The sequence below is a fragment of the Oryzias melastigma genome, linkage group LG5, assembly GCF_002922805.2.
Source record: "Oryzias melastigma strain HK-1 linkage group LG5, ASM292280v2, whole genome shotgun sequence".
NCBI classification, from domain to species: Eukaryota; Metazoa; Chordata; class Actinopteri; order Beloniformes; family Adrianichthyidae; genus Oryzias; species Oryzias melastigma.
In genome coordinates this window covers 5857178-5884881 of record NC_050516.1, presented here as the reverse complement: position 1 = coordinate 5884881, position 27704 = coordinate 5857178, and the positions used below count along the sequence as shown (strand labels likewise).

The following is a 27704-nucleotide window of genomic DNA, read 5'->3' as shown; positions in this document are numbered from 1 at the left end:
CAACTTACAGAAACGATTCGATTCACCAGAGTCTGGACTGATTTGATTCTGGGGTTTTTTTTTTCAGTTCAATCTTGAGTTTACAGATTTATACATGTGTTTAGAAATACATTAATATTCTACTATATGTTTTGAATATATTTATAGGAATCTGATCCAGTTCACATACTGTAAATGTATCAGTGAAATAATGAGATTGTTAATATCATCCAGTGTTACATGGATTCTCTAAAGGAGAAGCTCTAACTAAAATGTTCAGATCATTAACACCTGGAGGGAGTTTCAGTTTGGCCATGAGGTGGCAATTGCGCTATAGAAGTACACCTTATTCCAGAAGAAGAAAGTATGAGCAAAAAATGATATTTTAGACCACAAATGGTTACTTTAAAAATATTTCCTTAAAAGAGTTTAGAATTTTCCAAAATTTGGAAAATGAATGCCTGTGAGTTTATAAAGATGTTCATTTGGTCAACAATGGATGTTTAGGTCAACTGAACGTTAGCATTAGCTATCCCATGGGAAATTCCATTAAACATTAGCATCAAGCTAGCTGACTTTAGCTTTATGTGCTAAATTGATCCATATTTTAATTAATCAATTATTGATCTATTAAGCTTAAATCGATCCACATCGATTAATCAATTTTATCAATCCAGCCCTATCTACGACCCTCCACGGACCCAGACAACCCAAAAACCTGGAGCTCCGCCTTTCGCTAAATGCGGGTGCCCCCCATTTCATGACATCATCTCAGGCATTTCACCCACGAAAACAAAAAACATCCAAACTTTTGCAAAGATGCGTGTGCATATTGTGCATTTAAAATGAAAGCGTTTTGCCAATCAACAGTATTTCTGCTGAGAAAGTGGGTGTGTGTGTTATCCTGAGGCGGAGCTGGAAACACAGACTCTTCAGGGAAAGGGCTGTTCCCCACTTTGTGATGTCACAATGTGAGAACCCGCTCATTTTCATGGATCGGGAGGGGCAGGTGCTCAGAGAGCAGGTTTCTAGACGAATTATTTGATTAAAATGATAGACCACTTAAAAGCTCAAAGAGCTTTTTGATAGGCTGTTCACAGTGTGGAAGGTCACTGAAGTGATCCTCAGTGGGAGCCGTCAGCAGCAGCTCAGAGACGCCAGAACATGCAAGTCACAACAGCTCACAGGTTCAAGAGCCAAGAGGAAACAGCAGCTCTGTGTGCAGGGCCAAGCATGACGACACAGGAGCATTAATTACACCTGTGGCCTGTCACCTGCTTCCTTCTGTTCCCTCCCCTGAACACACCTGACCCACGTAGACCCGGCAGGTTCTGAGCAGAACTGTCAGCAGAGCTTTACAGGAGATAAAGTTTTATTTGATGGAGGTGTATGACAAACTGAGAATTCCTCCTGAGGGTTAATGATATACCGCTGCTGGGCCGGTGGACTGACGGAGGGCGTGGCCCTCGTATCAAATGTTTGATTGTCTCGTGAGATTTGTTCATTTGTAAATATAATGCTGTGAGGAACCCCCCCACCCCCCTCGTCCACAGAGAGGTCTTTGTGGGGAGATGCGTGCATGGTGGGGGCCGTCTGAAGAGCTGACTAAGGAGGAAAACATCTCCCGCCCTGAGAGGACGAGGACTTTCTCTGAAAACCTCTGACAGACATCCGGCAAGAGAGGCTGAAACCAGAGGCAACCCATTCAGTCGGTACAGGCTGGGTCAGAGGTCACTAAGCCCCGCCCTCTGCCCTCTCCGCCCTGTATCCCAGCTACTGACAGGCGGCGGATCGTGCAGGCCTTGGACTCGTTCCCGCTCATCCTTCCTGGTCTCTGTCAGAATCTGCTGCCACCATAACAGGACCCCCGCCCTGCCTGCTGTCAGGGGGGCTCCTGTTTAATTGGCCGTGATGGTGTGTGCTCAGACATCCTCCTCCATGTCTTCCTGCCCCTCAGCTGCCCTTATAGCTGTCACAATGAGATTCAGGCCCTACCCAAGACCCCCCCCCCCCTCGGTGTGTGTACCACCCCCCACCCCCGGACAAAGCTGCTGTCTTTGCAACAAGCTAAACATGCTGACCACACAGAAGAACGGGGCAGACACAGTCCTTTAGGGCAGTAAATCCTTCATACCCCTCACCCCCTCACCTCCTCTCCTGCTTCTCCTCCGGGATCTCCCCGGTGACCCTTTAATCCCGGGAGTCTCCGCTCACGCACCCCGGCGGGTCCGGCTCCCGCATCTTCAGCGTCCCGCGAGGACAGCAAGTGTCTGAGGAGTTTCCCTCGCGCTCTTTACTTTCCCAGAACTTCTTCTTCTCTGCTCCGAGAGGTGACCCGGTTCTCTCCCGCCCCTTCTCCTCCTTCTAACTGCCCCTCTCAGCGCCCCCTCTCTTTTTTAAAGATGCCCCCTGCCCCTCCGCATGTCCGAACCTCGGTCCGTCCTTTCTTCGGTTGTCCTCCCTCCGCCCAGCTCTAAGCGGACCCCCGCCGTTGGTCTCGGAGCGGCACAAAGCAGGGGAGAGCTCCCAAACGCCGCTGGCCAATGGGAGCGCGGGACAGTCCGGCAGCCAGCCAATGAGAAGCCTCCCAGTTGGTGGATGAACCAATCATTGGTGAAAGTGGGCTGGACGAAGCGAATTAGGGGTAATACTTGCTTACCCAACTTCCTGTGTGGGATAAAGGCGTCAGTTCAAGTCCTCAGAAAATAAATAAATCAAAACCACCGAAATTAGTTAAATTAGGTTATTTTACCTCATATTTCTGACAGTAACCATTCGGTTTGAATATTTATTTATTCAACTGTAATCAGAGGCGGGTAATAAGTTACATTTACTCATTTAACTGAGCAAGTTTTTGCAAATATTTATTACTTAAAGTACAGCATCATACTTTTTACTTTACAAGTAGATTAAAGATGAAAAACCTGTATTCCTACTCAATTAGGATTAACTGTATTCATTTAGTTGCCTGTTTTATTTTTATTATTTTTTTTTTAGTTTATTTCATAGTAGGGATGCATAGTAGAAAAAAGAGGGACAATCCTTACAGGACACTGGGGATTTTCAACAGTAGCATTCACCCAACACAGTTTAGTTCTATGAAACTACAAGGTAGCTCCAGAAAAGCCCAGCAGTAACGCACGGAAAAGTTTTTTTAAAAAAACTATAGTTTTAGATAGTTATAAGTCATCGTTAATGGGTAAAAAGAAGAATTAGATGCAAAATCTTTAATCAAAGAAAGCAAAAGTTTAATATTTATTGTAGTTTTTAATTCAATTAGCAGATAAATTGAAATATCGGGCATCTGGAATGCGTTCTAGATGTTGATCAAAGCCTTGCTCTTATCAAAGCTTTGCAACATAGTACTTTTCCCTTTGGGATCAATGCAATTTTTGTTCTATTCTTAGTTTGAAATTAACATCACAGCTTACAGTGAATAAACAAGTAAACATTTCATATAATTTTAACAAAAAGTTATTTTTTTATTAAAAGAAGAAGAAACAGAATTTGGTCACTAATAAAATGATAAAAAATCACTTGAAAAGAATGAGCAAATGTAAAGAAAATTTTATTGCTGTGTTCTTCAACTGCTTTGTTGTGGGAAATTATTCAATTTCATCTAATTTGTCCAAAGAAAATGTATTATTACCAGGATATCATCTCTGTGTTCATCCAAACATGACCAGGTTGCACAATAAATATAAAGTAAATACATGGAATGTAGTTTTCTTTGTGTTTATAGTGTGAATGCTTTACAGCATTCTGTAGAGCTATTTTGGTAAAATTAGACATTTTTCCAGTTTTTTAGGACAATTTGGAGTTTAGCTATTATTTTAGCAAGCTTTCGGCTTCAACATTTTCAGCTGTCTATTAGCTTCAGCGTTTTCAGCCACCAGCACTATCATCAGCATCCACATTTAGCTTACAGCATCACACTAGCATTATTACAGGTAATGTCATATATCTAGTTTGATTTTTTTATTATTATGTATTTATAAGAATGATATTATAATGTTAATACAGACCACAGATTTTTTTTCACACTTTGAGTGATTTTTGTGATTTTTTTTAACAAGAAAAGTGAACCTTGGTTCAAAAAAGGTGGAAAACAGCTTTTTTTTTTAGAATGAAATTGATGTTTTGCAGCACTGAAATGTTAAGCTTTTTTTCTCCAATTAGGAATATTATCGGATAAATGGTAAAATTCCTATTACTTTGGACTTTGTTTCATAATTAAGAGGGCCAACATGATACTTTATATACGTTAATGCTGAAAGTATGCATTTGTGGATTTTTTTTCCCTACTTTGGCTCATACATATTGACTTTTTCACCATCTCATCCGGTGTCATGTTTCCTGCAGTAGATTGCGCTTGTATGACTTCAGATTCATTGCAGTGGCGAGGAGCGCAGAGATGTGCAGTGATGGTACTGTATACTCGTGTCAGGCATGTCTTCTGCTTTATTCAGACGTCTTCCTCAGCTCTTGTCTGCAAATACACATAAAACGAAGGTGCGTCGTTGCTGTTGTCCAGGAGATTTAATAAAACACGTTGAACAGGTACACGGAATACAAATAAAAAGATGACAATTCACTTTTTCGTTCAGTTGCTATACAGCACAAAGATGAGAACCATAAAACTGCTGGGAGCTCGTTGTAAATGCTAGATACACGGCCGCCCCCTGAAAGTGAACTGTCAAACGCTTCACATGCTGTGCATTCACTGCAACAAAGGTGCCTTTTCAGGGTCTTCTGGTAGCTTTTGAAGCCAACTTAGTAAGCAAGTACATACATTGTTAACATATTTATAATATTAGACTGAAGCCTTTTTAACAAACGTTACATTCATACCGACTTCAGTTTGATTGCATTTCATTGTTTGTTTTGACGCCACTGCTCCAAAGGGAAAGTCGTGATTCTGATTGATGAGCACAAACTTCGCACATGGCAGTTCCATGGCCACACCATTCAGTAAACATTCATCAGTTTACCCAAATACAAAAATGTATCTCTGAAAAATCCTTCAAGTATTTACATTTTCTGAGGTCCCATCTGTCAAGTAACATGTTTCACTCAAGTATTGATGGCACGACGAAGAACGCCGCCGATGACGATTTGCACTGATGGACACTAACAAAGAATAGCACAGAGGGGGGGTCATCACATGGCGCTGTTTGGTCATAAAGTAGAGATTCCAGTCAGAGGATGTTGGGTGGTACCAAAGGCGGGGAGAAAGGTTACATTCTGGATGAATACATGAAAGCACCTCAAGAAAATACTGCAGGAAAAGATGAAAACAAAAGAACCATTTAGATCAGATCATTTCAGACCGTCAGTCAGTGAAGACATCTGTGTGAGGGCGACAGAAACATTCCACCCTCTTTGAAAAGAAAAAGTGAAAAAACTGGCATCTTCAACCAAATTAAAAAAAAAAAAAAAGCTAAAATTCACAATTTTTTCTTCCAAAAAAAATGAAATCATTATGTTGAAATGAATCAAAGAAACAGCTCATCAATTTAGAACATTTCAAATGGAAACACTGACTGCATATGAGAACTGGACTGGGTGAGTGCGACATCATTCATAGAAAATGGCTTATTCTGGCTCCAACTAAATCAAGTCAATTCCGTTACCATTTTTCCACTATATAGACGATGCCATGTTATCTTCAGAAGTCATCAGGGAACTGTGATTGGTCCGAGTCATTCTGGGTCAACGTTTCTATGACAACCACTCTCACCAATCAGAAGGAGCTTGTTGGAAGGACACACCTCCTCCATTTTAAAGGAAAATTTCTCAATTACGCCTAGTTCACTCTGGACGCGGAAGCGCCGGCATCCACTCTCTCCTGCAGTTCACACCAGATGCACATTTTTCCGCGACGGTCGACAGGGCTTCTGCTAGAACTTTTTTTGGTTGGTTGTTTATTTTTGCAATCATGGGTAAATGAATAAACCAAAAAATATTACAAAAACATGATCGCATTTATCAACCACAGTGTTCTATTGTGAAAATTCTGTTTTATTATGAAAATAAACCAGATTTTCTCATGTGATGTAACTTCCTGCAAGAGTTGATGCAGATCGCTCGCGACTCGCACACAAAATGGACTGAAACATGCATGGTGCGAGTCTTCTGCGGAGGACCGCGCCTGGTGTGAATCACGCCATAGGTTAACAAGGGGGCTGAATGGAAGAGGCCTCCACTGAACCAGGCGTCAAACGTCACTTTTACTGCGGTATCTGATTGGTCAGTTTATAACTTTAAAAACTTGAACTACAGAAAAAATACTGAAAAAAGAGGATTATCAAGAAAAAAGGGGTATCAGAGCAAGAATGGTTATTCTGACCAATACAACGACTGAATAATAGCTCCAGGTACTTCCTGTTTAGAGAGCCAGTCACTCTTGTACAGTCAATGGTTGGAACTGATTCTTATTGATTTTGCAGCAACAAACTAAAAAAAGTTGGAACACAGGAAAAGTTCAGCTCCACCGAGAGTCTGATGGAAAAAATAAATAAAAATATGTTTTTTATTAACAGTACAAACATGACTGATGTTCTAAAAGTTATACTAAATATTATTTTTTGACAAGATTTCTCACATTTTTGTAGCAAAGAATGCAGGAATTTCTCCATTTATAGTGCAAAAACAGCAAAAACATTTTCACGGTTTGCTGGAGAACAAAATCTGAAAGCAAAAAATAAATAAATAAATACCAATGAAAAAAGCCAGCAGGAGATGCAGGAACAAAAAAATCTTTTCTGAAGCGAAAACTGTTTTCATAACACCAACAACCTGTCCCGGAATCGCTGCAACACGTCAGAAAGCCTCAACAATCACTGGATCGAGTTTTTTAAGTTGGATTTTGAAATGGTTTACTGGAAATCCTGACAGAAGGTGTTTTTCCTCTGACTCGTGTCACCTCCAACTCCTGACAGACCTTTTATGGGATGTTAGTTTGCAGATTTGTGAAGGCACTATCATATTTTTCCACGGTTTTTAGGGCAGCGTATCCCGACGCTGAGATTACTTTTTTTTAGTGCAAATGTGTCAAACATTTTTAACAGTTGTTTGACATCAAAGTCAACAGAACTGAGTGCTTATAGATATCGCTTTAACCTGTATTATAGGGAACAAATGTGCAGCCATTAGACTGTTTCTGCAATATTTTTCTGTCAAAAAATTGATCCAGTTACTTCATTTAAATGTAAAGTTTCACCATCTTTTCATTTGCTGTAAATCAACCAAAGAACAAGGAAGCAGAGATGAGGATAATGTAGTGCAACACTGTGGTCTTCCGGAGGTGACATACAGAGGCCATTCAGTCAGATGAAAGTCTCTGAGGAGAACCACATCGTCCGGATTCTTCTTCCTCTATGGCACCAAAAAAAAATCAACACACCTGATTCAATTAGAGGGAAACAAAATCCGTCCAACCTTGACACCAAAAGTCTGCTTTCTATTTGAAAATGAAGCAAAAATCCATGAGACACGTGAAGAAAACAAACACAACCCTCCGTTCAAGACTTTCAGTTGGTCTGAAGCTCTAAATGTGGCCATGGCACCGGGTTCAAGCTGTACAGCTATAACTAACATTCATATGAAGAAGAAAACAAAATCACAAATATTGTACTATTCACAGAAATACTAAAGTCTGGTTAAAATGCATCCAAATCCCTCTGGGCACTCCCAAAGCTCAAAGCTGATTTCTGTCTGCAGCTCCAAGGCAGCTCTTTGACTTCATCGTCTACATTTTCAGCATCGTTAGTCCCTAATGAGGTAAATCCGCTGCAGTCTCTGAGTATATACAGTAGGACAGGTGCTGCAGGCGGAGCAGAATGACTTTATCCAGGTAAAACAGCAGGTGGCAGTGGGTCACGTCTGCGACTGCATCTATGACTGAATCAATCTTCCTTCTGCTGGCTTCAAGGATGACAAAAACACAAACTCATAAAGTGTCACTTGAAAAATTTCAGATTCCGAAAGCAGCTTCCTCCTCTCCCAGAGCGGCACACGGTCACAGTGTAACAGTGCGTTAGCGAGCGGGGAAAAGCAAGATGGCGCACAGAGAATAAAAAAGTTGCAGCTCACACAGATAAAACTCACATTCCAGGATTAAATGAATCCGAATCAAACAGATTTCGCTTGAGTTTCGTTTCGCCGCGCACGGCTCAGAGTCCAGAGGAATGGTCTCTCCAGCCTGCAAATCCTCATCACAGGTAAACCAAAACCCTCTGAAGAACGTTTGTGAGTTCTTTAAAAGATAAAAAGTGCAATCTTTAAGATAGGTACGAGAATTCAAAAAGTTCCATCCCCAAAAAGCAGAGGGCAGCGCTTGGTGTTGATGGAAAAGAAGCAGGAGCGCCGGAGCGGATCCGGTCCACACAGACTCCATCCCTCCAGCCGTCTAGTCCTCGATGCAGATGACATCAGTAGGTTTGCCCGATTTCAGGTCAGGAGTCCCCACGTCTCTCAGGGACTCGAGCGATTTCTTGTCCAGATGGCTTGTGGGTAATGCGGTTCCATTTGAAGACACTACAGAGCAAAGAGACTGGATGTTTATTTGTGTTGATCGATTTCAGTTTGGCTGATGTGGCCTGAAGGCAGAACAAGCTCAGACGAATGAATCTTCTCCAAACAAAGACGGAGCTTAAAGAACCTGATAACACCGTTTACAGACCCACTCCAATATAAACTGTCTTTTGGTGTTTTTAACATGTTCTTGTGGGCATTTTTTTTAATGATGGAGGAAATACATAAAGATTTAGCTTAAAATGTAATTTCTGAAGTTTTTCTTTAATCAAATTAATATAAATCCAAAGCAGATGAAAAAATACATTTGAAAAAGATTGTATTTGTGACGTAGAAAGAGTGGGGCTACAAGCTCCCTGCTCTGCCTCAATGTGACGCTAATGTTAGCTTAGGGATGTGAAGAGCTATCAGCTCGCGAGAGAAAGTGTAGTCGGTTATTGGTGACGGGAAGGGGGGTTTGCTCTGCCCTCAACTCAGAAATGAATTTCTAAAGAACTACTGCCGCTCTGCAGAAACTACACTTCAAAAACAGACCATTAGAAGCCTAAGGGTAACCAAACTCTAAACCAACTTTTTTTGTCTGTTGACCTCTATAAATAAGTCTTTAAAAGTACTGTCTATTGGTCTCTGCCACATTTTTGACAATTTATAATAAATTTGTTTAATTCCTGAAATTTTAGTCTAAAACCATCTGTGTCATGCCCCCTACAGGTTGGAACCTGGTATTACAGTTGTAAGTTGTGATTGGTCAACCGTGTTAAGTCCCACGTCATTTCAGAAGTTTCACGTCTTCATGCTCTGCAGCTCAAGGATTAAAGCCCCGCCCATCTTTGATTCTTTAACAGTCAGTCATTAGCATGTTAGTTTTAGCATGTCCTGTATTGGCCTTTGGTTTTCAAAATCTTCTGGCTTGAAGAACTTTCCAGTGGACTTGGAAGTTAGGCAACAGTGTTTAGTGTAATTAACATTGAATCCAGAGAACTCTGCAGAGTTCACTCCAAATCCATCACCAGGACATGTCCTGGTGATGGATTTGGAGTGAACTTTTCACTCTGGATTGTATCTTTAATACATTAGCCTTTATTAGCTTATGGTGCTAGCAATATTTTACCACTCAGACACAGGTCTCCTTCAGTCTGAACCATGATTCTGAGCGTCTGCCTTGGGAGAAGGTGGAGGAGAAAAATCCTCAACCTTCACAGAAAGTTCTGTGGAGAAACCGGCATCCCACTCCATATTGAAGACGCAGAGTCACTACGTTACCTCAAGCTAACCTCATGGTCAGACCTGGCTCACACTGCACGCAGGCAGAACGGAGCGTCCTTGTTAACCTATGGTGTAGTTCACACCAGACGCGGAGCGTCCTCCACGGCAAGCTCACACAGTGCAGCGATCGTTTTGGCATCTGGTCTAGTTTTTGCAAAAGTCGCGAGAGATCAGCATCAATCCTGGCAGGAAGTTACACCAAAGCAAACAAAAAAATTCAGTCAATTTTCAAATTATAACCAATTTTTTCATAATTAAATACAGCTATTGACAAATGCAATCATATTTTTGTTTCTAAACAGACTGTAGAGATGAAAACCAGACACCTTCGCGAATATGCTGAATATAGAGAACCCCCGCAGCCGAGGAATGTCCGTTACCGATCCATGCTCATTAAAAACACTTCTGATCATGTTTTGTAAACATTTATTAAAGAACACTGCAGTATTCCTTAACATAAGAATTTTTTTTTTTTATCCAGAACAATAGACTGAAAACTTGACTGTCAATCTGTCTCTCTGTGCCTTAAAAATCCATCCATAATAAACACCTGCTCTGGATGATAATTATCCTCCGCGATTATCAGGATATTTCCGAGCTGCTTCTGAGTTAGCTGATGCCATTTCTCCATGCAGTATCGCTGTGAGTGTGTGCACGCCTGTGTGTGTACATAGTGGACGGGCTGACGTGCTCTTCAACTGCTCTCCCTTCCTGGGAAATTCCTGCAGGACCTTTGGAAGCAAAAGTTTCATGCAAGCATCTTGAGTTGTCTGAGTTTTTGTGACGAACCAGAAGAGTCATGTGACTAAAAAAAAAAATCAATGTAGTGGGCCGACTATGGAGTGGGGGTGGTTTTGGATGTCACAGAGGTGGATGATGTCAAATTAATTGTAGAAGCTCTAAATAACCACCGCCGAGCAAACCGCCTGTTGACCGTCATGAAAAAATATGCGTCTGTTGTGAAATGGAGGTGAAGCGGATGTACTCCCGTGTGCAGTGTGAACCCGGCGTCAATCAGAGATCCAAATCACACCTCCCCCGCTTAGCCTGCCCCCACCCACCCCCCCTTTTTTATTTGCATTTTTCAAATCTGTACTGAGAGTGGAGTCAGCCTCCAGCTGTCCTGTCGTGTTTCCCTTTAGCTGCATTACCCCATTGGGTTTTTTTTTTTAAAGAAAAAAAAATCTACCAGTGAAATAAGAAGATCATTTTTACCAAAAAGTCTAACTTTAAAAAAAAAAAAATTCTAGTCACTAAGAAATGTTTTCTCAGATTATTTTGCTATTAAAAACTATTTTAAGATTATTTTTCTTGCAAGACAGAAAGTAAGACAATCTTCTTAAAATAATAGTCTTTTTAATGTCTAAGGGTTTAGTTTTTGCATTGTATGTCCCAGAAAACACATTCTTTTGATTTTGTCTAAAAGTTTCATATTATGATTAAAAGACCACTGGGAAGAATTTTAGATCAAAAGATGATCAGAGTGGGTCTTCAAAACATCCATAGAGCCTCCAGTCTCTGCTCCGGCTGCCAGAGTAACATTTTTTGTGTTATGTCACATAAGATTCATTATAAAGGTTAATGTGTACCGCTGACGTAAGGTCCTAAGGGCATCTGACTGTAGTTAACCATGGGCTGTCCGCCAGGTCCTCTGAATCCTGCAGCAAAACCCCCGCCGTACATCTGTGAGCAGGCGAAGCCGCCCTGGCCAAAAGTCTGGGAACAAACAAGAAAAGTGGGTCATCCTCCTTCCTGGGCTGCGAGGCGACACCGCAGATTTATGAGGGGATTAAAACAGGGAAGTCTTCTGGGTTACACTGCTGCAATCAGTAATTAATGTGGCGTTTAACAGATTTGAGGTGTTAATAAACACACAAAAACAACATATTTTCCCCTTTTTGTCCTCTTCTGTTGCCATGGAAACACAGAAGCTCTGCGACATAAAACAGTAAAGTGATTGAAGTGATGACTTCATAACAAGAACACTCCAAACTGTTGTGAAGATTTCAAACCCTCATTTTAACTTCTCTTTGAAAAATATCTTCATAGGCTTTTCTGAAAACCAACACAGTCCAAGTGGTTTTGTCTTATGAAGAGCTCAAATCTAAAAATAATGAGATTATTATTAAAATGAGTTCAAATCATTTTGCTCCAAACTTTTGATTATATAAAAAAAAGGATTTTAGAATTTAAAAAAATCAAATTTTTGGTTTAATTTTTGTTTTAATGTTCAATCATTAACTTTTTTAGTTCATCTTCCCTTTTTGCATGCTTGTTGTTTTCAGATTTTGACATCTTATTAGATTTCATAAGTGAAATATTTTACTCCATGAACGGATTATTTCGTGTTTTTGGACCACCTATTTTTGCAATGAAACAAGCAGAAAAAAATACCAAAATAATGAATAGTCTTTTTTTCTGCTTAATGCACTTAGAATAAATAATGAGATTTGGTGGTTAAACTAAATAATTAAGCTGGTTTTAAGGCTTGTTTTTCCCAGATCATCAGAGAATAACAGGAGAAAAATGTTCCTGCTGCGTCATGTCACCCGAGTGCTTCAAGGTCTTAGACAGCAGTCTTTCATATCAAACAATCACTCAGCTGTGCTATTGATTTCACAGAAACCTGAGATTCTACAGCCTCCGAATAACAACATCCTGGATGTAAACTATCCGGGATTTAAGGGATCAAACATTTCTATCATAATAAGAGTTTTCTGGGAAAACGTATACACGAAGGACGACAGATTAAGAGATAATATGAGTGATTATAGGATGTCAACAAAATCTTTAACGACAGGAATTTAACAAAAAAATCTGCATTAAAATGAAATACATTTGGATTAAATTAAGATGTTGGTCCAACTAAATTTAAGCTTTTTAAAGCAATTCCTTCAGCTTTTGACTTTCCATTAAAAGCATGAATTCATGTGATGTTCTTTAAAAAAAAAACGGCACAATCTGAGCCCATCTGTTTTTCCAATGTGCATTTACCATAACTGGTCTTCAAACGTTATATTTAAGCTGTTTTATGAATAAACTGAAATGCACCATATTTTTAAATAGTGAAATTATGTTTAAATGAGAAATAATAATTTAGTATTATCACTGACATCACCAATTTGTCCCTTTAAATCATAATAAGAATTACTTTAGGACCACCACCAACACTATTTTAAAAAGCCAACACATTTTACGTTCATCCAAAGCTATTTGGTTCATGAAAATTTGGCCAAAGTTAGCAACTCAACATTGAAACATAAAGAGAAGATAGAAAACTTTAACTTGTGAAAACCATCTTTAGGTATTTAAATCAACTGTTTTAATTCTGAACTCTAAGCATAATATCTGCTCTTCTGTTGGTGTTCAGTACATGAAGGAGCAGCGATTCTGTGCAAAAATCTCAACCCCATCAAATCTGTTGTGCTTGTGTTGTTGAAAACAAAAAAAAAAGAAATAGAAAATAATTAAATAAATAATTGAATAAAATCATTTAATCATTTTTTAGTGTAATGGGACTGTGAAACTGACTGAGTTAAGATTTTAATACTTTGATTGTTAGACCATCCAGCTTTTCAAATAATTATCAAATAATAAAACGAAATTGTCATCATTCTATCATCTTCAACCATGCTTCTTTTAAATTGCCAGAAAATATTTATTAAAAATAAAATACTAATTTAAAGTTTGTTGAATTTTGTCTAAACTATTGAGAACCATCATATTTTATCATTGTAATCCTTCAATTAAATTAAGTGCATTTTAGGATGTAAGTGAACACAATTTGTTTTTTTTAATTGCAGTTTTCTGTTTGTTACGATTTCAATAAAACAGGAGACATCTGATAACAAAAATGTTTCTGTAAACAAATATTATGATAATATTCAAAGAGCTTCCACAGGAAGATTAACAGGAAAAAAATCTATAATCACGTAAGATTATAATAATAACAATAATAATATTTATAATAATAATAATAATAATAATATTAATAATAATAAATAATAATAAAAGAAAACGGATCCGTTTTCTTCTGATAGTGAAACATTTCTCTAAATGACTTGGTATAAAAATAAAACATTTTGGTAAAGAAATGTTCTTGTGGAATGACTCACATGCAGTTCATTCAACAAAATAAGTCTCATCATTTCATAACAATGATGGGAGCGTGTCTTTAGGGAAATAAAGCTGTCCAATAAAACCTTCTAGAGTGAACATTAAAATGCTTCAAGCCTTTACTTATATCATAAAACAACAGCTTTATGGGTCAATAAAGTATCAATCTTTTCCAGTTTCCTTTTTAAGAATAAATAGCAAGTCTTTCTGAAAGCTGATGTCAGCGTGTGCCTCAGAACTAAATCCAACATTTAAAGAATCGGTAAAAACTATGAAAGTCACTGTCAGAAAGCAGGAGGCGGGGCTTCACAAACAGGCTGGGGTGGGGGGTTAGTTTTAAGCTTTTGGACCTTCATGACAGAGTCTGACCTGTGGGGGGGGCTCGCCGCCCCGGCTGGTGAGCCGGCTCAGGATGCTCCTCTCGGACATCTGCAGGCGGGCCGATACCGGCGGGATCCTGGACAGCATGTTGGGCAGTCGGGTCACGTCTGCTTTCATGTCACTCAGCAGCTCCTCCAACTGGTTCAGCACTGTCGAGGACAAGGACGCACACGTCAGGAGAGAACGCCGCCTCGCCCCGCAGACGCAGAGCCAGGAAACAGGTTTGAAAGATGGTGGAAAAACATCTGCCCATGTGAACATCTATGTTAAGCTGGATGCATCATTTGAAACCACAAGCAGTAAATGATAAAAGATCTTTGAGAGAAATCTGAGTTTGACTTGTTAACATTTGAAAGCGCTGTGACCTTTGACCTCCTCTCTGTGAACAGACGCTGCAGCACAAAGCAGCTGTCGCTCCTCTGGAAACATCTGCCTGCACTTCCTCTGGTCTGCCCGAACAGGATAACTCTTTCTCCTAAATCAGCCTCTTTAAAAGATTTTTACGTCACATCTAGAAAACAAAATGATTTCAGCTGATTGATGCTTGTTCCATCAAACCTGTGAGGAGATGGCATCTGTGAAGGTCATTTTGTACGGTATATACCCCAAATTCTGTTTTACTAAACCCCTCGAAGTCTTATTTTTGTGAAAAAAGACATATCAGTTGTGTTTTTGCTTTTAAATGGATGTTAAATTAGGATAAGTTTGGAGCAGGAGTGCATCATGGGTATTGAGGGGTTAAACTCCACGATTAAAGAAAGTCAAAAGCAAGAACATGAGGAGAGACGTGAATAAGGCTTCATTTTTGCTTTAATCTCAGGTTTTAAATTCTCCATCCATGGAGAGAAAATAGTATCACCTCAATTTGTGCGTAATTTTGGATTTGTGTGTGCGTAATTCCTGATTTATAACTCATACATTACATTTTGTGCACAAGTACAAGAATGAAGGAATTCAAAAAAATACATTTTACTCTCACAACTGAAAATTACAACAGCTTGAAACTAAGTACAGACACAAATCTTTAAAAATTACACACAAATTGCTTGTTACGCACCAAAATGACATTAATGCACAAATCTGATGTGAACTCGTGTGTAAGTGATGCGTTTAAATGCTGCTAGAATGCTGGATCATCAGTTTTCTTATCAGCCGCTTTGAACTTAGACTGTGAATAATATCTGAAGAAACTTAACATTTTCTCACTTTCTCAAACAGATATGCCCAATAATTAATCTAAAATATAAATAAAAGTCTAAATATGTGTCTTTAAAACTAAAAATTCTCTATTCTGATTGTTCCCTCACGGCTGCGCTTTCCCTGCAGCGCCTTCACCCCAGAGCTGTTGGCGGCGCGAGGTCCTCCTCAACACCCAGAGAGCGGTCAGAGTCGCTCAGCCCTATGTCCCGCTCCGGTCCCTGGGTGTGGAGAAGGACCTGGCGCTGTCTGCTCCCGCCGTATAAGGGGAGGGGGGTTCTGCTGCGATGGAGCGCTGAGGCGATCAGCTCTACACCCGGCTCTCTGGGGCAAGCAGGCAGTCGAAGAACCCACTCCTGGTGTGGAGAAGCAGAGCGGGCCGCAGAGCTGATCGACCGTCTCCGCTGTGGGTCTTTAGAAGGACCTCAGAGAGGGTTGATCCGGCTACCGGCCCGCTCCGATCTACGGATGGTCCGGCGCCGCCTGCTATCCCCATGACTGGTGACCGGGGGAAAGAGCGCTATGTCACAGGCGCTATCAGGGGAGTGGCTTCAGAAAGGAAGTGATCAGTTCTGAAAAATATCTTTATTTTTAAAGAGGTAAACATTTTAAAATGTCATATTTACACTTTTTTTACAATAATTATCGTGCATATCTGTTAAAGAATGTAGGAAAATGTCGAGTTTTACTGGATATTATTCACAGTTTAAGTTTAAAATGGCTGAAAAGGAAACTGATGACCCAGCATTCCAGGAGCATATAAACACATCACACACACACAAATCTTGAGACATAAATAGTCTCACATCAGATTTGTGCGTAAATGTGATTTTATGTGTGTTAAAAGCAATCTGTGCGTGAAGCAATTTGTGTGTGAAGTTAGTTTCAAACTTTTTCATTGGTGCGAATTGCATGTTTTTGAATTTCATAGTTTTTGTACTTTGGGGTGAGTCGATTTGCTCTGGGCAGAGGCGTGTGGAGATGGATTCTCCTCTGAGGAAGGCGGAGCTCAGACCTTTGTGAAGCACGGCGTTGGCGGGCTTGTTCCCGGCCAGCGACTCCTTGGACAGGTGCTGGTGGGACTCAGCCAAACACTCCACCTCTGTGAAGCGGGTGTTGAGGGCCATGGCCGGGTGGCTGGGGTCCTGGGTCATGTTCAGATAAGCTGCCCTCCTTAACTGCTCCTCGATCACCAGAGCCTGCTCCAACAACTGCAGGGGGCAGAGACGCTTCATTTGTACTGAACTGGGTTTTCAGAAATCAAGCTTCTTTGTTCACACACAGACCTTAAAGCGGCGAGCCAGGAACTTGTTCTTCATCTCCAGGTAGTTTCCTTTGTGCATCTCGGACTTGAAGGGCTCGTTGAGGATGGCGTAGCGAGGGTCGTTCTGGATATCCTGCCAGCGAGCGTAGCCATGTCTGATCACAGCTAAGGGCAACGGATGAACAACCGCAGCGGACACATGGCGGTTCGTGTGATTCCACAGCACCTCCTGCTCATCTCCTTCCTGTCAGGAGTGTTACACTTCTAACATGGAGAAGGATACGTCACGATGCCAGCCAGTAGCCAGTAGTCATGGCGACGGTGCCAGATGTCGTGCATCTTCAGAGAAGACATGGCTGCTCTCTCCTCCGTTTGCCAGAGGGTGTGCAGCTCTGACGGCGACAACAGACGGTTTGACAACACTTCCAGCGTTAAGACACATTCATGGCAAAGAGGCACAGCAGGGCGGGGCTTCTCCACATTCCAATCCCTCACCTGTGAAGCCTCCATCAGCGATGTTGAACATGAACTTGGCCTTGAACCCGTTCTTGTCCTCCTTTCGGCTCTCCTCCATCTCCTCCAGAGCGTCTTTGTCTCCGTTTAAGCGACTTTCCAGTGGATCGTCGCTCTTCGTCTCATCTGCAGCATCCCACAAACGGCAGAACGGCGGTAACGTCGCTGAGGGTTACGACACGGAGTGGCGTCTCAAAAGATCACAGTTACATTCACCGGCATCACACACCTGGCTTGTTTTCCTTATCTTCGTTTTTGTCTGGCGGAGAGGCGGAGTCTCTTTTCTCTGAGGATTTCACCGTTTCTTTGGAGTCCGCTAAAGAAAACAAACAGATGTTAACCTGAGTGAAGCACAGGTACCAGATGAAATATTCTGCAGAACTCACCTTTGAGGGCGGGATGAGCGGAGGGTTGTTCTGGGGGCTCTGTCTTTGTGGGCGGGGACTCGGCTCTGCTCCTGTCCTCACTGGTTTTGTCGTCTATGCCGTCTTCACCCTCAGACGCTTTCTCAGGTGCAGACTCAGCATCTGTCACCTGTTTGGAGTGGGGGGGTTCAGGGGGCAGAGGCTAAACTTATAGTCTGACAGAGGCCCAAGAGGCTGGATTGTTTACCAAACATTTGTCTGTTCGTACAAAAGTTTTGTAATAAGTGATTTGTCTGTCTGTAAATGATTTTGTATTTGTAGAAAATAAATTGTTCGTCTGTAAAAAAGTTTTATACCTGTAATAACAAATGTGTGCGTCTGTAAAATAGTTTTATAAAAAAATTGTCGGTTTGTGAAAACATTTTGTCCGTCATGCATCACTCATACAGGCACACGCGTTGATCTACAATAGGGGTCTCAAACTCAATTTATCTGGGGGCAGCAGATGGCCCCCGGACCGCGAGTTTGAGACCCCTGATCTCCAGGGATAAAACACAAGTTACTTGTACACTTTTTTTGCCTCTCAGTATATCAGCCAATCAGCATCCTTTCACAGTCACCCAATCACCCAGCTGGACCAGCCAATCAGATGCATGATATCCATGCAAGAAAAGAAGAAACATAAAAACAGTTTTTCAATTTGTTTCTGCATGAAGGAGACAGGATGAAATGGTGGAACAAACTCAAAATACACTAATTAATGTAGTTTATTACGACATTCCCTGCATGGATTTATCTTTTAGTTTTTTGTCTGAAGCTCTATGCACGACCAGCTGCTCAGCCTTCACTCGTTTAAGAAAACTCTCATGACCTAGCATTCTAGTAGTATTTAAACGCATCACACGCAGACGATTCTCTGACATGTGAAAAGAATCTCACCACGGATTCATACGTACATGAGGTTTTGTGTGTGTGTAACAAGTGATTTGTGTGTAATTTTTAAAGATTTGTGCTTAATTTAGCTTCAAGCTGTTGTAATTTTAATTTGTTCATGTGTCAATTGTGTTTTTTTAATTTTGTAATTGTGCTTTTGCACATAATGTATTATGTGAACTACAGATCAAGAATTACGCACACACAAATCCTAATTTACGCACAAATCAAGAATTACACAAGAACAAACTGAAGTGAATCTATTTTCTCTACATAGTTCTTTCACTGACTGGATCAGGACATTTTTAGCCCAAACTTTCCCCTTCTGAACCGTGCAGGTGAAGTTTCTGTGTGGATAATTTATTTCAACAAAATCTTTTTCCAGACGGACAATTCCTTTTCTACACATATGAAACATGTTTATAGACACAAATCTCTTAACACAAGTACAAAGCATTTTTACAGATGGACAATTGTTTTCTAATTTCATCTCCTGAGGCAGAACACAACGGATGAGAGGATGGAGGAAGAAGAGCACTCACTTCCTGCTCTGGCCCTTTCCTTCCATCTTGTTCCGTCGAGTCCTTGTCCTCACAGCCCCCCACCAAAGACTCTGTCTTCTCTACAGCCCAGAAAACATCATCTTAGCTCTCCTGTTTCCCTCCGAGTATGACTGCTACCTTCACATTCACAGAAAACTGAAATCATGGATGGTGCAGGCTCTTCTGACCTTGAGGGATGGGGGTGCTGGGCCGGGTAGCAATGGGGCTGGCAGGCGCCGGAGTGTTCGGATCAGAAGAGACGCTCTCTGTCAGCTTCTTCAGCTCTATTCCGATGGGAATCAGATCAGGAGAGCTCAGCTTACCGTTTACGTGCTCAAACTCCTGCACCTACAGCACGAGAGATTTACCGTCAGACAGCGTTTACACATCTGTGTGAAGGAGAGCAGCAGCAAATCCATCAGCACACACGAGGCAGACGTCAGCTTCACCTGAAGCTCAGGTTTAGAGCCACAGCAGAAGCAGCTCAATGGGAAACAACTGCTTACCTATCAGTAACAGGAAAGTGAATCTGTGCAGATTTAGCAAAAACCTCTAGTGATGAACACGCCGGGTCGAAACAGGACGTCTTCATATAGAGGAGGTAAAGACGCCACAGGCCGCTACCTTCTACAAAGAGAAACTCCTCTTAAGTCTCAATCAATCACCTCCTAACTCCTGGAGAATCATTTGGAAGTTGCTTGGGAAAAATGATGATTTTAAAGTTTGTAGATTTTGATCGCCATTAGCGTGGCAATATGGGCGGGGTTAACAAAAGACCTCCGTTGCGAAGGAGATCCAAAAATGTCTTTTGCCTATTCTTTGTAAAGTGACACAGACGTGTTTGTCACCACCAGACGACCAAAACATAAAATGGTTGCTAAGGAGAGAAAGGCTGCTATTTTGAAAAATGTATGTTGTCACATACAGCTCTGACCAGGGCGGTGGGGACAAAAGGGGCGCCCCAAGGGCGAGGGTGGGTAACACCTGCAGTTCATGCAACAACACTCTCAGCTTTCACTTTCTTTACTACCTGCTAAATTTAGAATGGATTTTTTAAATATATATGTATATATATTAAAACACTTCTCAAAACGTTTAGATTCAGACAAGCTTTTAGTTCATTTTGCCTCTGTATCTTACTTATTTTGTTTTATTTTATTTTAATTTATTTGTACATTGTAAAGCTTTTATCTGTCATAAATGCTATATAAAGTTTGTTCTTCTTTTTTATCTAAAACCTAAATAACAACTGGCTGAAATTATGAACAAAAGCTGTGAGAATCTTTACATTCATCATAAAAAAGTGAAAACAGAAAATGAGCTTCCTGTTTCTGGAACTGACATATGAACAGATACGTCCGGTTTAGAAGGAAAAGTGTGAACATTGTTTATAGTTTGAGGTTAATTCCAGCTCCTCTCTAACCCTCTCCAGGGGGGAAGAAGACAAAACTGTTCAATAAAGATCTCAGCAGGTGACTAATGTGGATATTATTGAACAAATCTATGACAATGAAGGAGAAAAACTGTGAATCAGATTCTGATTATTTCATTAATTTGAACAAATCCATGAAGTTTGTCTGTTTTTAAACAACTTTAACAGGAGAAAATTCATCTCAGGTTTCACTGCTGCTGGAAAGTTCACATTCTGGGCTGTGGCACAGCGGTTAGCACCCTGAGATACAATCAGCAGCTTATGTGTTCAACTCTAGCTAACAGTTCGGTTGCATAAGAAAGAGTGTTTTAAATGTGCCCACAATGTAATGGAAGACGTATCTCTATAGCCCACTTCCTTCTTCCTTCCTGCCTATCCGACCTTTCAAAATAAAAGCATTTTCCCCATGGGTCATTTTAAAATCTGCTGCATATTTTTCTTTCCACTTTGTATTTTTTCACGTTCTAGTTACTAACTTTTAAGCTATAATTTTCCTCCGTCAGCTGACTCTGTTGCCGTTTCAGAACAGATTCGGTGGGTTCTGAATTTCTTCCTCCAGTTCTCTCACACTTACAGCTGCTGACACATCTTTAACTCAAAGCAGATGTTCTGTGATTTTGTGTTCATCTGCTTCCTGGTGCCTGTGACGATTAACCTTTCTCTTGTCCTGTAACCAGTTCTCTGGTGTGTTTGTGTCTTTTGTCCTTGCTGCCTGTTTGTCTAACAACAGATATCCCTTGTTTTACATGTTTGTGTCTTTGCTCTCCTCTGAGGTCCGATCACAGATGATCGGAGTGTTTGAGTCTGGTTCTGCTGCAGGGCTCTTCCTGATCCTTCATTCAGAGGAAGTTTTTTTCTCCCTGTCCGCTGGTTCTTCAGGACTGGGATTAAACTGGGAGCGCTTCAGGGTGTTATGTTGGTCATTGATAAAGTTCAGTAAAGATCATTTGTGTTCATAAATCATAACCTGCATTTACTTACACATAAAAGTTTGTTCATTTCTCTGTAACATTTGTCTCATGAGCTGATAAAGATGTTTAGAGCAGAACTGGTGGTGAACACTTGGTACCTTCTTCCTGACCAGCGACATGACTCCGATCCTGGTCAGAACATGCTGACGGGACAGGCCCTCTCGAGGAACGCCATCAGCAAACGTCTCTGCGCCGTCGGCCCCCGGCTCACATAAATGTCTCATGAAGAGGGACACGTAGGCTCTGGGTGAAGAAACACCTGGTTAGAGCTGGTTTCAGTCTGCAGCAGTTACAGGAACATCAGTAAACTACAAACTAAACTACTGATTCTGGCAAAGATTTCAGACATTTGAGACATTTTAGCAGATTTAAAGCTGCAAGCTTTTCTCAACATCAACACAATCAGGATTTTTTTAAGAACTATGATCCAGAATTAAGAAGATTATTATTAAAACAAGTAAAAATAATTTTTTGCTTCAAACTCTTAACAATAGAAAAACTTGATTTAAGACTCAAAAAAACTCAAGTTCTTAATTCAAAACGTGTTCATTAGACATTTTAAAGCATTTCATTAAACAGAATGACTTCATAGCACAGAGATCCCACAGTAAAACAGTTTTAGACATTGAACACAGTTGTTTTGAAAACCATGAACAGAAGTTTATCCAATTACTGAAGCTTAACGACAAAAGTAAAACAGGAAGATGTCTTTCAACACTTCACGTTTTTCCTCATTTTCAGGCTGAGCTCTAAATGAAACTGTTATTTTAAAGTTCAGTAATAGTTGACAACTTAGACTAGCATTTGTTGTCATTTTGAAAACAAAATATAGATTTCTGTTCTAAGAAGAGTTTAAGATTTAACAAGGATTCATTCGGATTCTGATTTTGTTCACATTGAGTTCTAAAATGAGTCATTTCCACTTATTATTTTAGTTTTTGTGTCACTGTAATCCAAATGAACAACAATCAGGTTCATAAAAGCTCAAAAAAACACAAATTATTTGCTTGGAAATAAAGAAATACCCATTATTGGACTTTTATATACGGAAGCCAAAAAAGGCCTGGCCTACTTATTTTTTTTATTGCTTTCTAGTGATAACGAGAAAATGAAGCATAAACTGCAGCATCTCTCTTTCTCTCCTTTTCCTGCACTGACACTCAGAGACTTTACTTGTTTTAAGCCTTTTTTTAGTGGTTAACAACAAAAACAGCCCAAGAAAACATTCTACAAACGTTTTATTTTATAAGGTTGATTGACAGAACCCAGGCCGACGAGCGTCTCCACATGGTGCGTTCACTGAGCTCCGGACATTAGCGGACCCAAACAGCCCAACACGGGCTGCCACAATACTTTTTTCACTTTAAATAAAGCAGTTTTTCAGAAAGAATGCAGACACTGTTAAATCGATAAATTATAAATGGATCAGTTCTGGCGTTTGACATTTTCTCTGATAAACTGCTTTGTTATGCTGCAGATGTCCGGAGCTCACCATGCTGAAACCCTCGGCAGCCCGGGGTTCTGTTGGTTCTGTCAGTCAACATGTTTGTTGGTGGGTTTAGGGAAAAAAAGGGAGGGGAGCTGGTGCGTGAGGAGGAATTAAGACGTTTGAGGAGCATAGATCCACTAATAAATAAAAATAGACTCAAAATCATTTGTGGAGTGTTTTTCTGCTGTTTTTGTTGTTAAGCACAAAATTGATTGATTGATTGATTGATTGATTGATTGATTGATTGATTGATTGATTGATTTCAAGCATAGATTGAAAAATACAGAACAAAACAAAATTACACAATTATTTCAAACTCATTACAGAAACAATTAAATGTATTGATTAGGAAATAGAAAACAAAAATAAAACACACTTATGTCACATTTGGTTCATTCATTTTTTGTAACTATTAACTAAAGTCAGTAGAGTTTGATTGGTTGCTTGAAAAGGACCGGGAAGAAGTGAATTTATATAATCCCACCCCTACTTAATTACTTCGTTTCACTGTTTTGCATAATAATGTAATCCGGTTGTTGTTGTTGTTTTGTTTGTTTTGTTTTTTTTTTTTAAATTCCCAGTAGCAAAGTGAAGTTCTTGTTGATTATTGATTAATCTCATCAAACATTATTTCAGTAAACAGTAACATCAATCATACATCATGTAACAGATATACAATACTCATTATCATCAAAATACAATGTTATATTATATAAAAATGAAGAGAATTAAATCAGGTAAAGTGTCAGCGTCTCCGCACGGGAAAGGTAGAGGGGGACGCTACAGTATACTCTTCATTATCTTATTATCAAGAGAAAAATAATTCTGTTTTCTCTTGATAATGAGATAGTGGATCTCATTATCATTAAAAAACAATTAAAAAAAAGAGTAGGGCAGGCCGTTTTGAGCTTCAGTACATTAACCCTTTAACACCAGAGCTCCAGTGTTTATTTTCTTTGATTTACTCTAACTTCTCAACCTTTAACACGATCATTCCAGTCGATTCTGAAGGAGAAAAGTAGCCTGATGAGTAGTGAAAATCATTTTACTACTTTCTAGTGATTTTCTTCTTCAGATTAGAGTTTTTTCCTGTTTTATGCCGATGTACTGGTTGACATTATGGCTGGTGTGTCTTTGCTGTAGTGGCTACATTTCAACCCGCCAGTCATGTCAACAGGTCAGATCTCAGTGTTTTACTGTCACTCAGCTGTGCAGACGTCCCTCAGGATTGGTAGAGATAATGTAAAATCCCACAGATGTGAGCTGACTAACGTCTGAGAGCAGACTGAAGCTGCAGCAGAAACACCATCTGCATGACAAACTAGGCATGATCTCTGCAGCCTCTCCAAACAGTCGAGCTGTGAAAAGTTTATGAGGAGGCTCACAGCAGCCCGGCGCCGCTCCGGGGAGCCTTCACAGTTTAATCATCTGACAGCGTTTGGCGTGTTGTGGTGAATAATTGATCAAAAATCCAGAGAAGCACCTGAACTCCCGCTCGCTCTTCCCTCTCAGGTCCCTGACCAGCCAGTGCGAGTTGAAGGCGTCCTGTGGAGGCATGCCCCAGCGCATGATGGCGTTGAGGAAAGCTTTCCTCTGGCGAGCGTTGAACCCCAGGACCTGGAGACGGCGAGAAGCACAAATGAGAGGATGTAGGGCGAGCGTGTCAGAGGTAAGGAGATGGCTGATTCAAGCTGCAATAAAACTGCCAATAGAAACTGGAAAAATACTCATAATTATGAATTTGTTCAACAGAAAAAAGCTTGCCTGAACAACAAACTAACTTTAAGAATTTGCAAAATCACATTTTTGGTCATTTTTAAACTACTGAGAGACGTCCTGTGGACACACCTCAATGCTGCCTCCGACCCGGGCCAGCAAAGGAGGCAGAGGTTTGTCTTTCTCGTTCTTGAGCTGCCGGCGAGATTGTCTGCGTCCCCCTGTAACAGGCCAAGCTGCCGTCAGACCCTCACTTTCAACCATAACCAGCAAGAAGCAAGAAAGCAAACCCCGCCCACCTTCAGGTCGCTCCTCGAAGTCTTCGTCCTCGTCCTCGGACCCCACGGAGTACTCCGACTGATTGTCTGAAAGATCATCCTGCCATTCTGAGCCACACATCAAAGAGAAACAGTGCATTGTGTTCGCTTCTGCTGGTGGCCACCTGGGGGCGCCATGACACTGCAGCATGCACGGTGCACGTCCCCTGGACGAGCTGCAGCTGACTTCTACTAAAGTTTGTTTCAGGAACAGATTCCCAGCAGAGAAGCTGCTCCACTGTTCACCACAGAAGAAGAAGCTCCTCTGAGGAGCTCATACACATCAGAGGTCACATTTGTAATTTAAAATCTAGATAATTATAAACTATATATAAGCAGCAACAATAAGAGCATGTGTGCTTAAAGCTCATTCTAACATTAAAACTCTCTGACAGCAGATTAAACCTTTAACCGTCATTTTATTCTGTTTTCTCACATATTAAAAGTCTAAACGGAAACAACAAAACTTTATTCACTAAAACACATGAACAAAAACTCCAAATTAAATATTAATTCAAATCTTTTAACATTTTCTTTACAGCCAAAGAGCCACAATAGAGGGATAATGTGGAGAGAAATAAGTATCACACCGATTTGTGTGTGTGTAATTCCTGATTTGTGTGTGTGTAATTCCTGGTTTACAACTCATATAATACATTTTGTGCATAAGTTTGAAAATTACAGAATTCAAAAATTAGAATTTACACATTAAAATTACAACAGCTTGAAACTAATTACACACAAAAATCTTTGAAAATCACACACAAATCTCTTGTTACACACACTCAAAACCTCAGTTACTCATGAATCTGTGGTGAGACTCTCTTCACGTCTCAGGGATTCATCTGTGAGTGATGCGTTTAAATACTACTAAAATGCTGGGTCATCAGAGTTTTCCTATCAGCCCTTTTTAAACTTCGATTGTGAATAATAGCTGGTAAAACTTGATATTTTTCCACTTTCTTAAACAGATACGCACGATAGTTAATATAAAAAGCTGTAAATATGCCATTTTAAAACATTTAGTCCTTTAAAAAGAAAGATATTTTCCAGAACTGATGCTTCCTCTCTGCAGCTTCTCCCCTGACAGCGCCTCTCACACTCCGTCCCGAGCGCTGGTCACAGTCACGGGGATAGCAGGCGGCGCCGGACCCTTCCAAACACCAGCAGATCGTAGCGGGCCGGTGGGCTGGTCAATCCTCTCTGCCCTGTGGGGGTTTGGAAGGGCCTCGCGCTGCTGTTGCCAAATTCTCCCACCCGTTTGCTGTGGAGAAGCTCTGCGGGGAGACCAGACCACAGACCCCCCGTATGCCTCTTATACAGTCAGTGCACTGAGTTCTGGTTGGCAAACGCGGTAATGGCAGGCGAAGGGGCCCGGCGCCGCCCGTTATCCCCGTGACTGACTTGGAGCAGAGCCTCGTGCTGTCAGGGGAAGGAGGAAGCGATCAGGTCTGGGAGATATTTTTATTTTTAAAAGTTATAAGTGTTTTAAAAGCGCTTGTTTAGACTTTTTATATTAATTATTGTGCATATATGTTTAAGAAAGTGGGAAAATGTCAAGTTTTACTGGATATTATTCACAATAGAAGTTGAAAAAAGCTGATAAGAAAACTGATGAACGAGCATTCTAGTAGTATTTAAACGCATCACTCACGGACGAATCTCTGAGACGTGAAAAGAGTCTCACCACAGATCTGTGTGTAACTGAGGTTTTGAGTGTGTGTAACAAGTGATTTGTGTGAGATTTTTAAAGATTTGTGTGTGTGACTGGTTTCAAGCTGTTGTCATTTTCGTTTGTGTATGTGTACATTGTATTTTGTATGTTTTTAATTTTGTCATTTTTATACTTATTCACAAAATGTATGTCATGAGTTACATATCAAGAATTGCACACAAATCGGAGTGAGTCTACTTTCTCTCTACAGGATAAACGTCTGCACGTCTCTGGAGCCTCAGGCTGCAGTCGCTGCAATCTTACAGCAATTCTTCAGTCTACAGGCCTTTATAAAGAGTCTGAGTTATGATCTCATTTAAAGGGAAAAGGCTTTAATAATTAGAGTGAGACTATTTTTCAGAAGACCAAAATGCCAACAGTCAAACTCCAGTAATTAGAACGGAGCTTCAGTTGAATTCATCTGTTGCTCAGATTCATGTCAGCTCACGGTCCAGAACTGTGACTTCATTATAAACGTCTTCAATGACTCTGCAGACAACTTTATGTGGAAATTAAAGAGTGACTGAGAAAACTGATGGATTAAAAGAAGGAGAAAGTTCCTCCAAGTCTCATAATTCAGCTATCCTGAAACTCATGAACGGATCTTTTGTGGTAACATGAAACCGGGTTGTCTCCAGGCGGGACGGGACGTACCTTGGTCCTCCTGGGTGGTGTCGTTGTAGTTGACCTGCTTGCGGATGCGTTTGCCCTTGCCCAGGTTCCGGGCCAGGTCTTCCTGCTGCTGCTCGTAGTGATGACGCAGGAGCTTCTCCCAGTAGTCGGGGTCCACGTTCTCCTCCTGCTTGATGATCTCCCTCTCCACCTCCTCCTGGACACACATCAGCACCGCTCATGTGGCCGAAACAAACCAACTTCATTCACTCAGAACTTTCCTCAGAGAGCGGGAAACCGTCGTTACAACCAAGTCTGATCAGTGTGAATATATTTCATCCTTGATGTTATCTAGAAATTAT

The 27704-nt window shown here is 40.7% G+C and overlaps 1 protein-coding gene across 4 annotated transcripts in view; it reads right to left on the bottom strand.

Moving 5' to 3' along the window:
* Positions 1-3952: 3952 nt before the first annotated feature.
* Positions 3953-27704, bottom strand: part of chd5 (chromodomain helicase DNA binding protein 5) — a 70000-nt gene continuing 46248 nt past the window's right edge. For 2 of the 4 annotated variants that reach the window (XM_036211818.1, XM_024270954.2), the window contains exons 26-41: positions 27385-27559; positions 24999-25085; positions 24832-24920; positions 24467-24600; positions 21593-21737; positions 19280-19439; positions 19092-19171; positions 17638-17785; positions 17481-17567; positions 17234-17377; positions 17022-17130; positions 16761-16893; positions 16490-16685; positions 14266-14426; positions 11370-11496; positions 4500-8517 (exon numbers count right to left, since the gene is read on the bottom strand). In XM_036211818.1, coding sequence (XP_036067711.1) covers positions 8390-8517; positions 11370-11496; positions 14266-14426; positions 16490-16685; positions 16761-16893; positions 17022-17130; positions 17234-17377; positions 17481-17567; positions 17638-17785; positions 19092-19171; positions 19280-19439; positions 21593-21737; positions 24467-24600; positions 24832-24920; positions 24999-25085; positions 27385-27559 — 2103 coding nt within the window. In that variant the 3' untranslated portion in view covers positions 4500-8389. Of the gene's footprint in view, positions 4469-4499; positions 8518-11369; positions 11497-14265; positions 14427-16489; positions 16686-16760; positions 16894-17021; positions 17131-17233; positions 17378-17480; positions 17568-17637; positions 17786-19091; positions 19172-19279; positions 19440-21592; positions 21738-24466; positions 24601-24831; positions 24921-24998; positions 25086-27384; positions 27560-27704 lie in introns of those variants that run through there. The other 2 variants (XM_024270957.2, XM_024270956.2) reach the window with 2 other exon arrangements.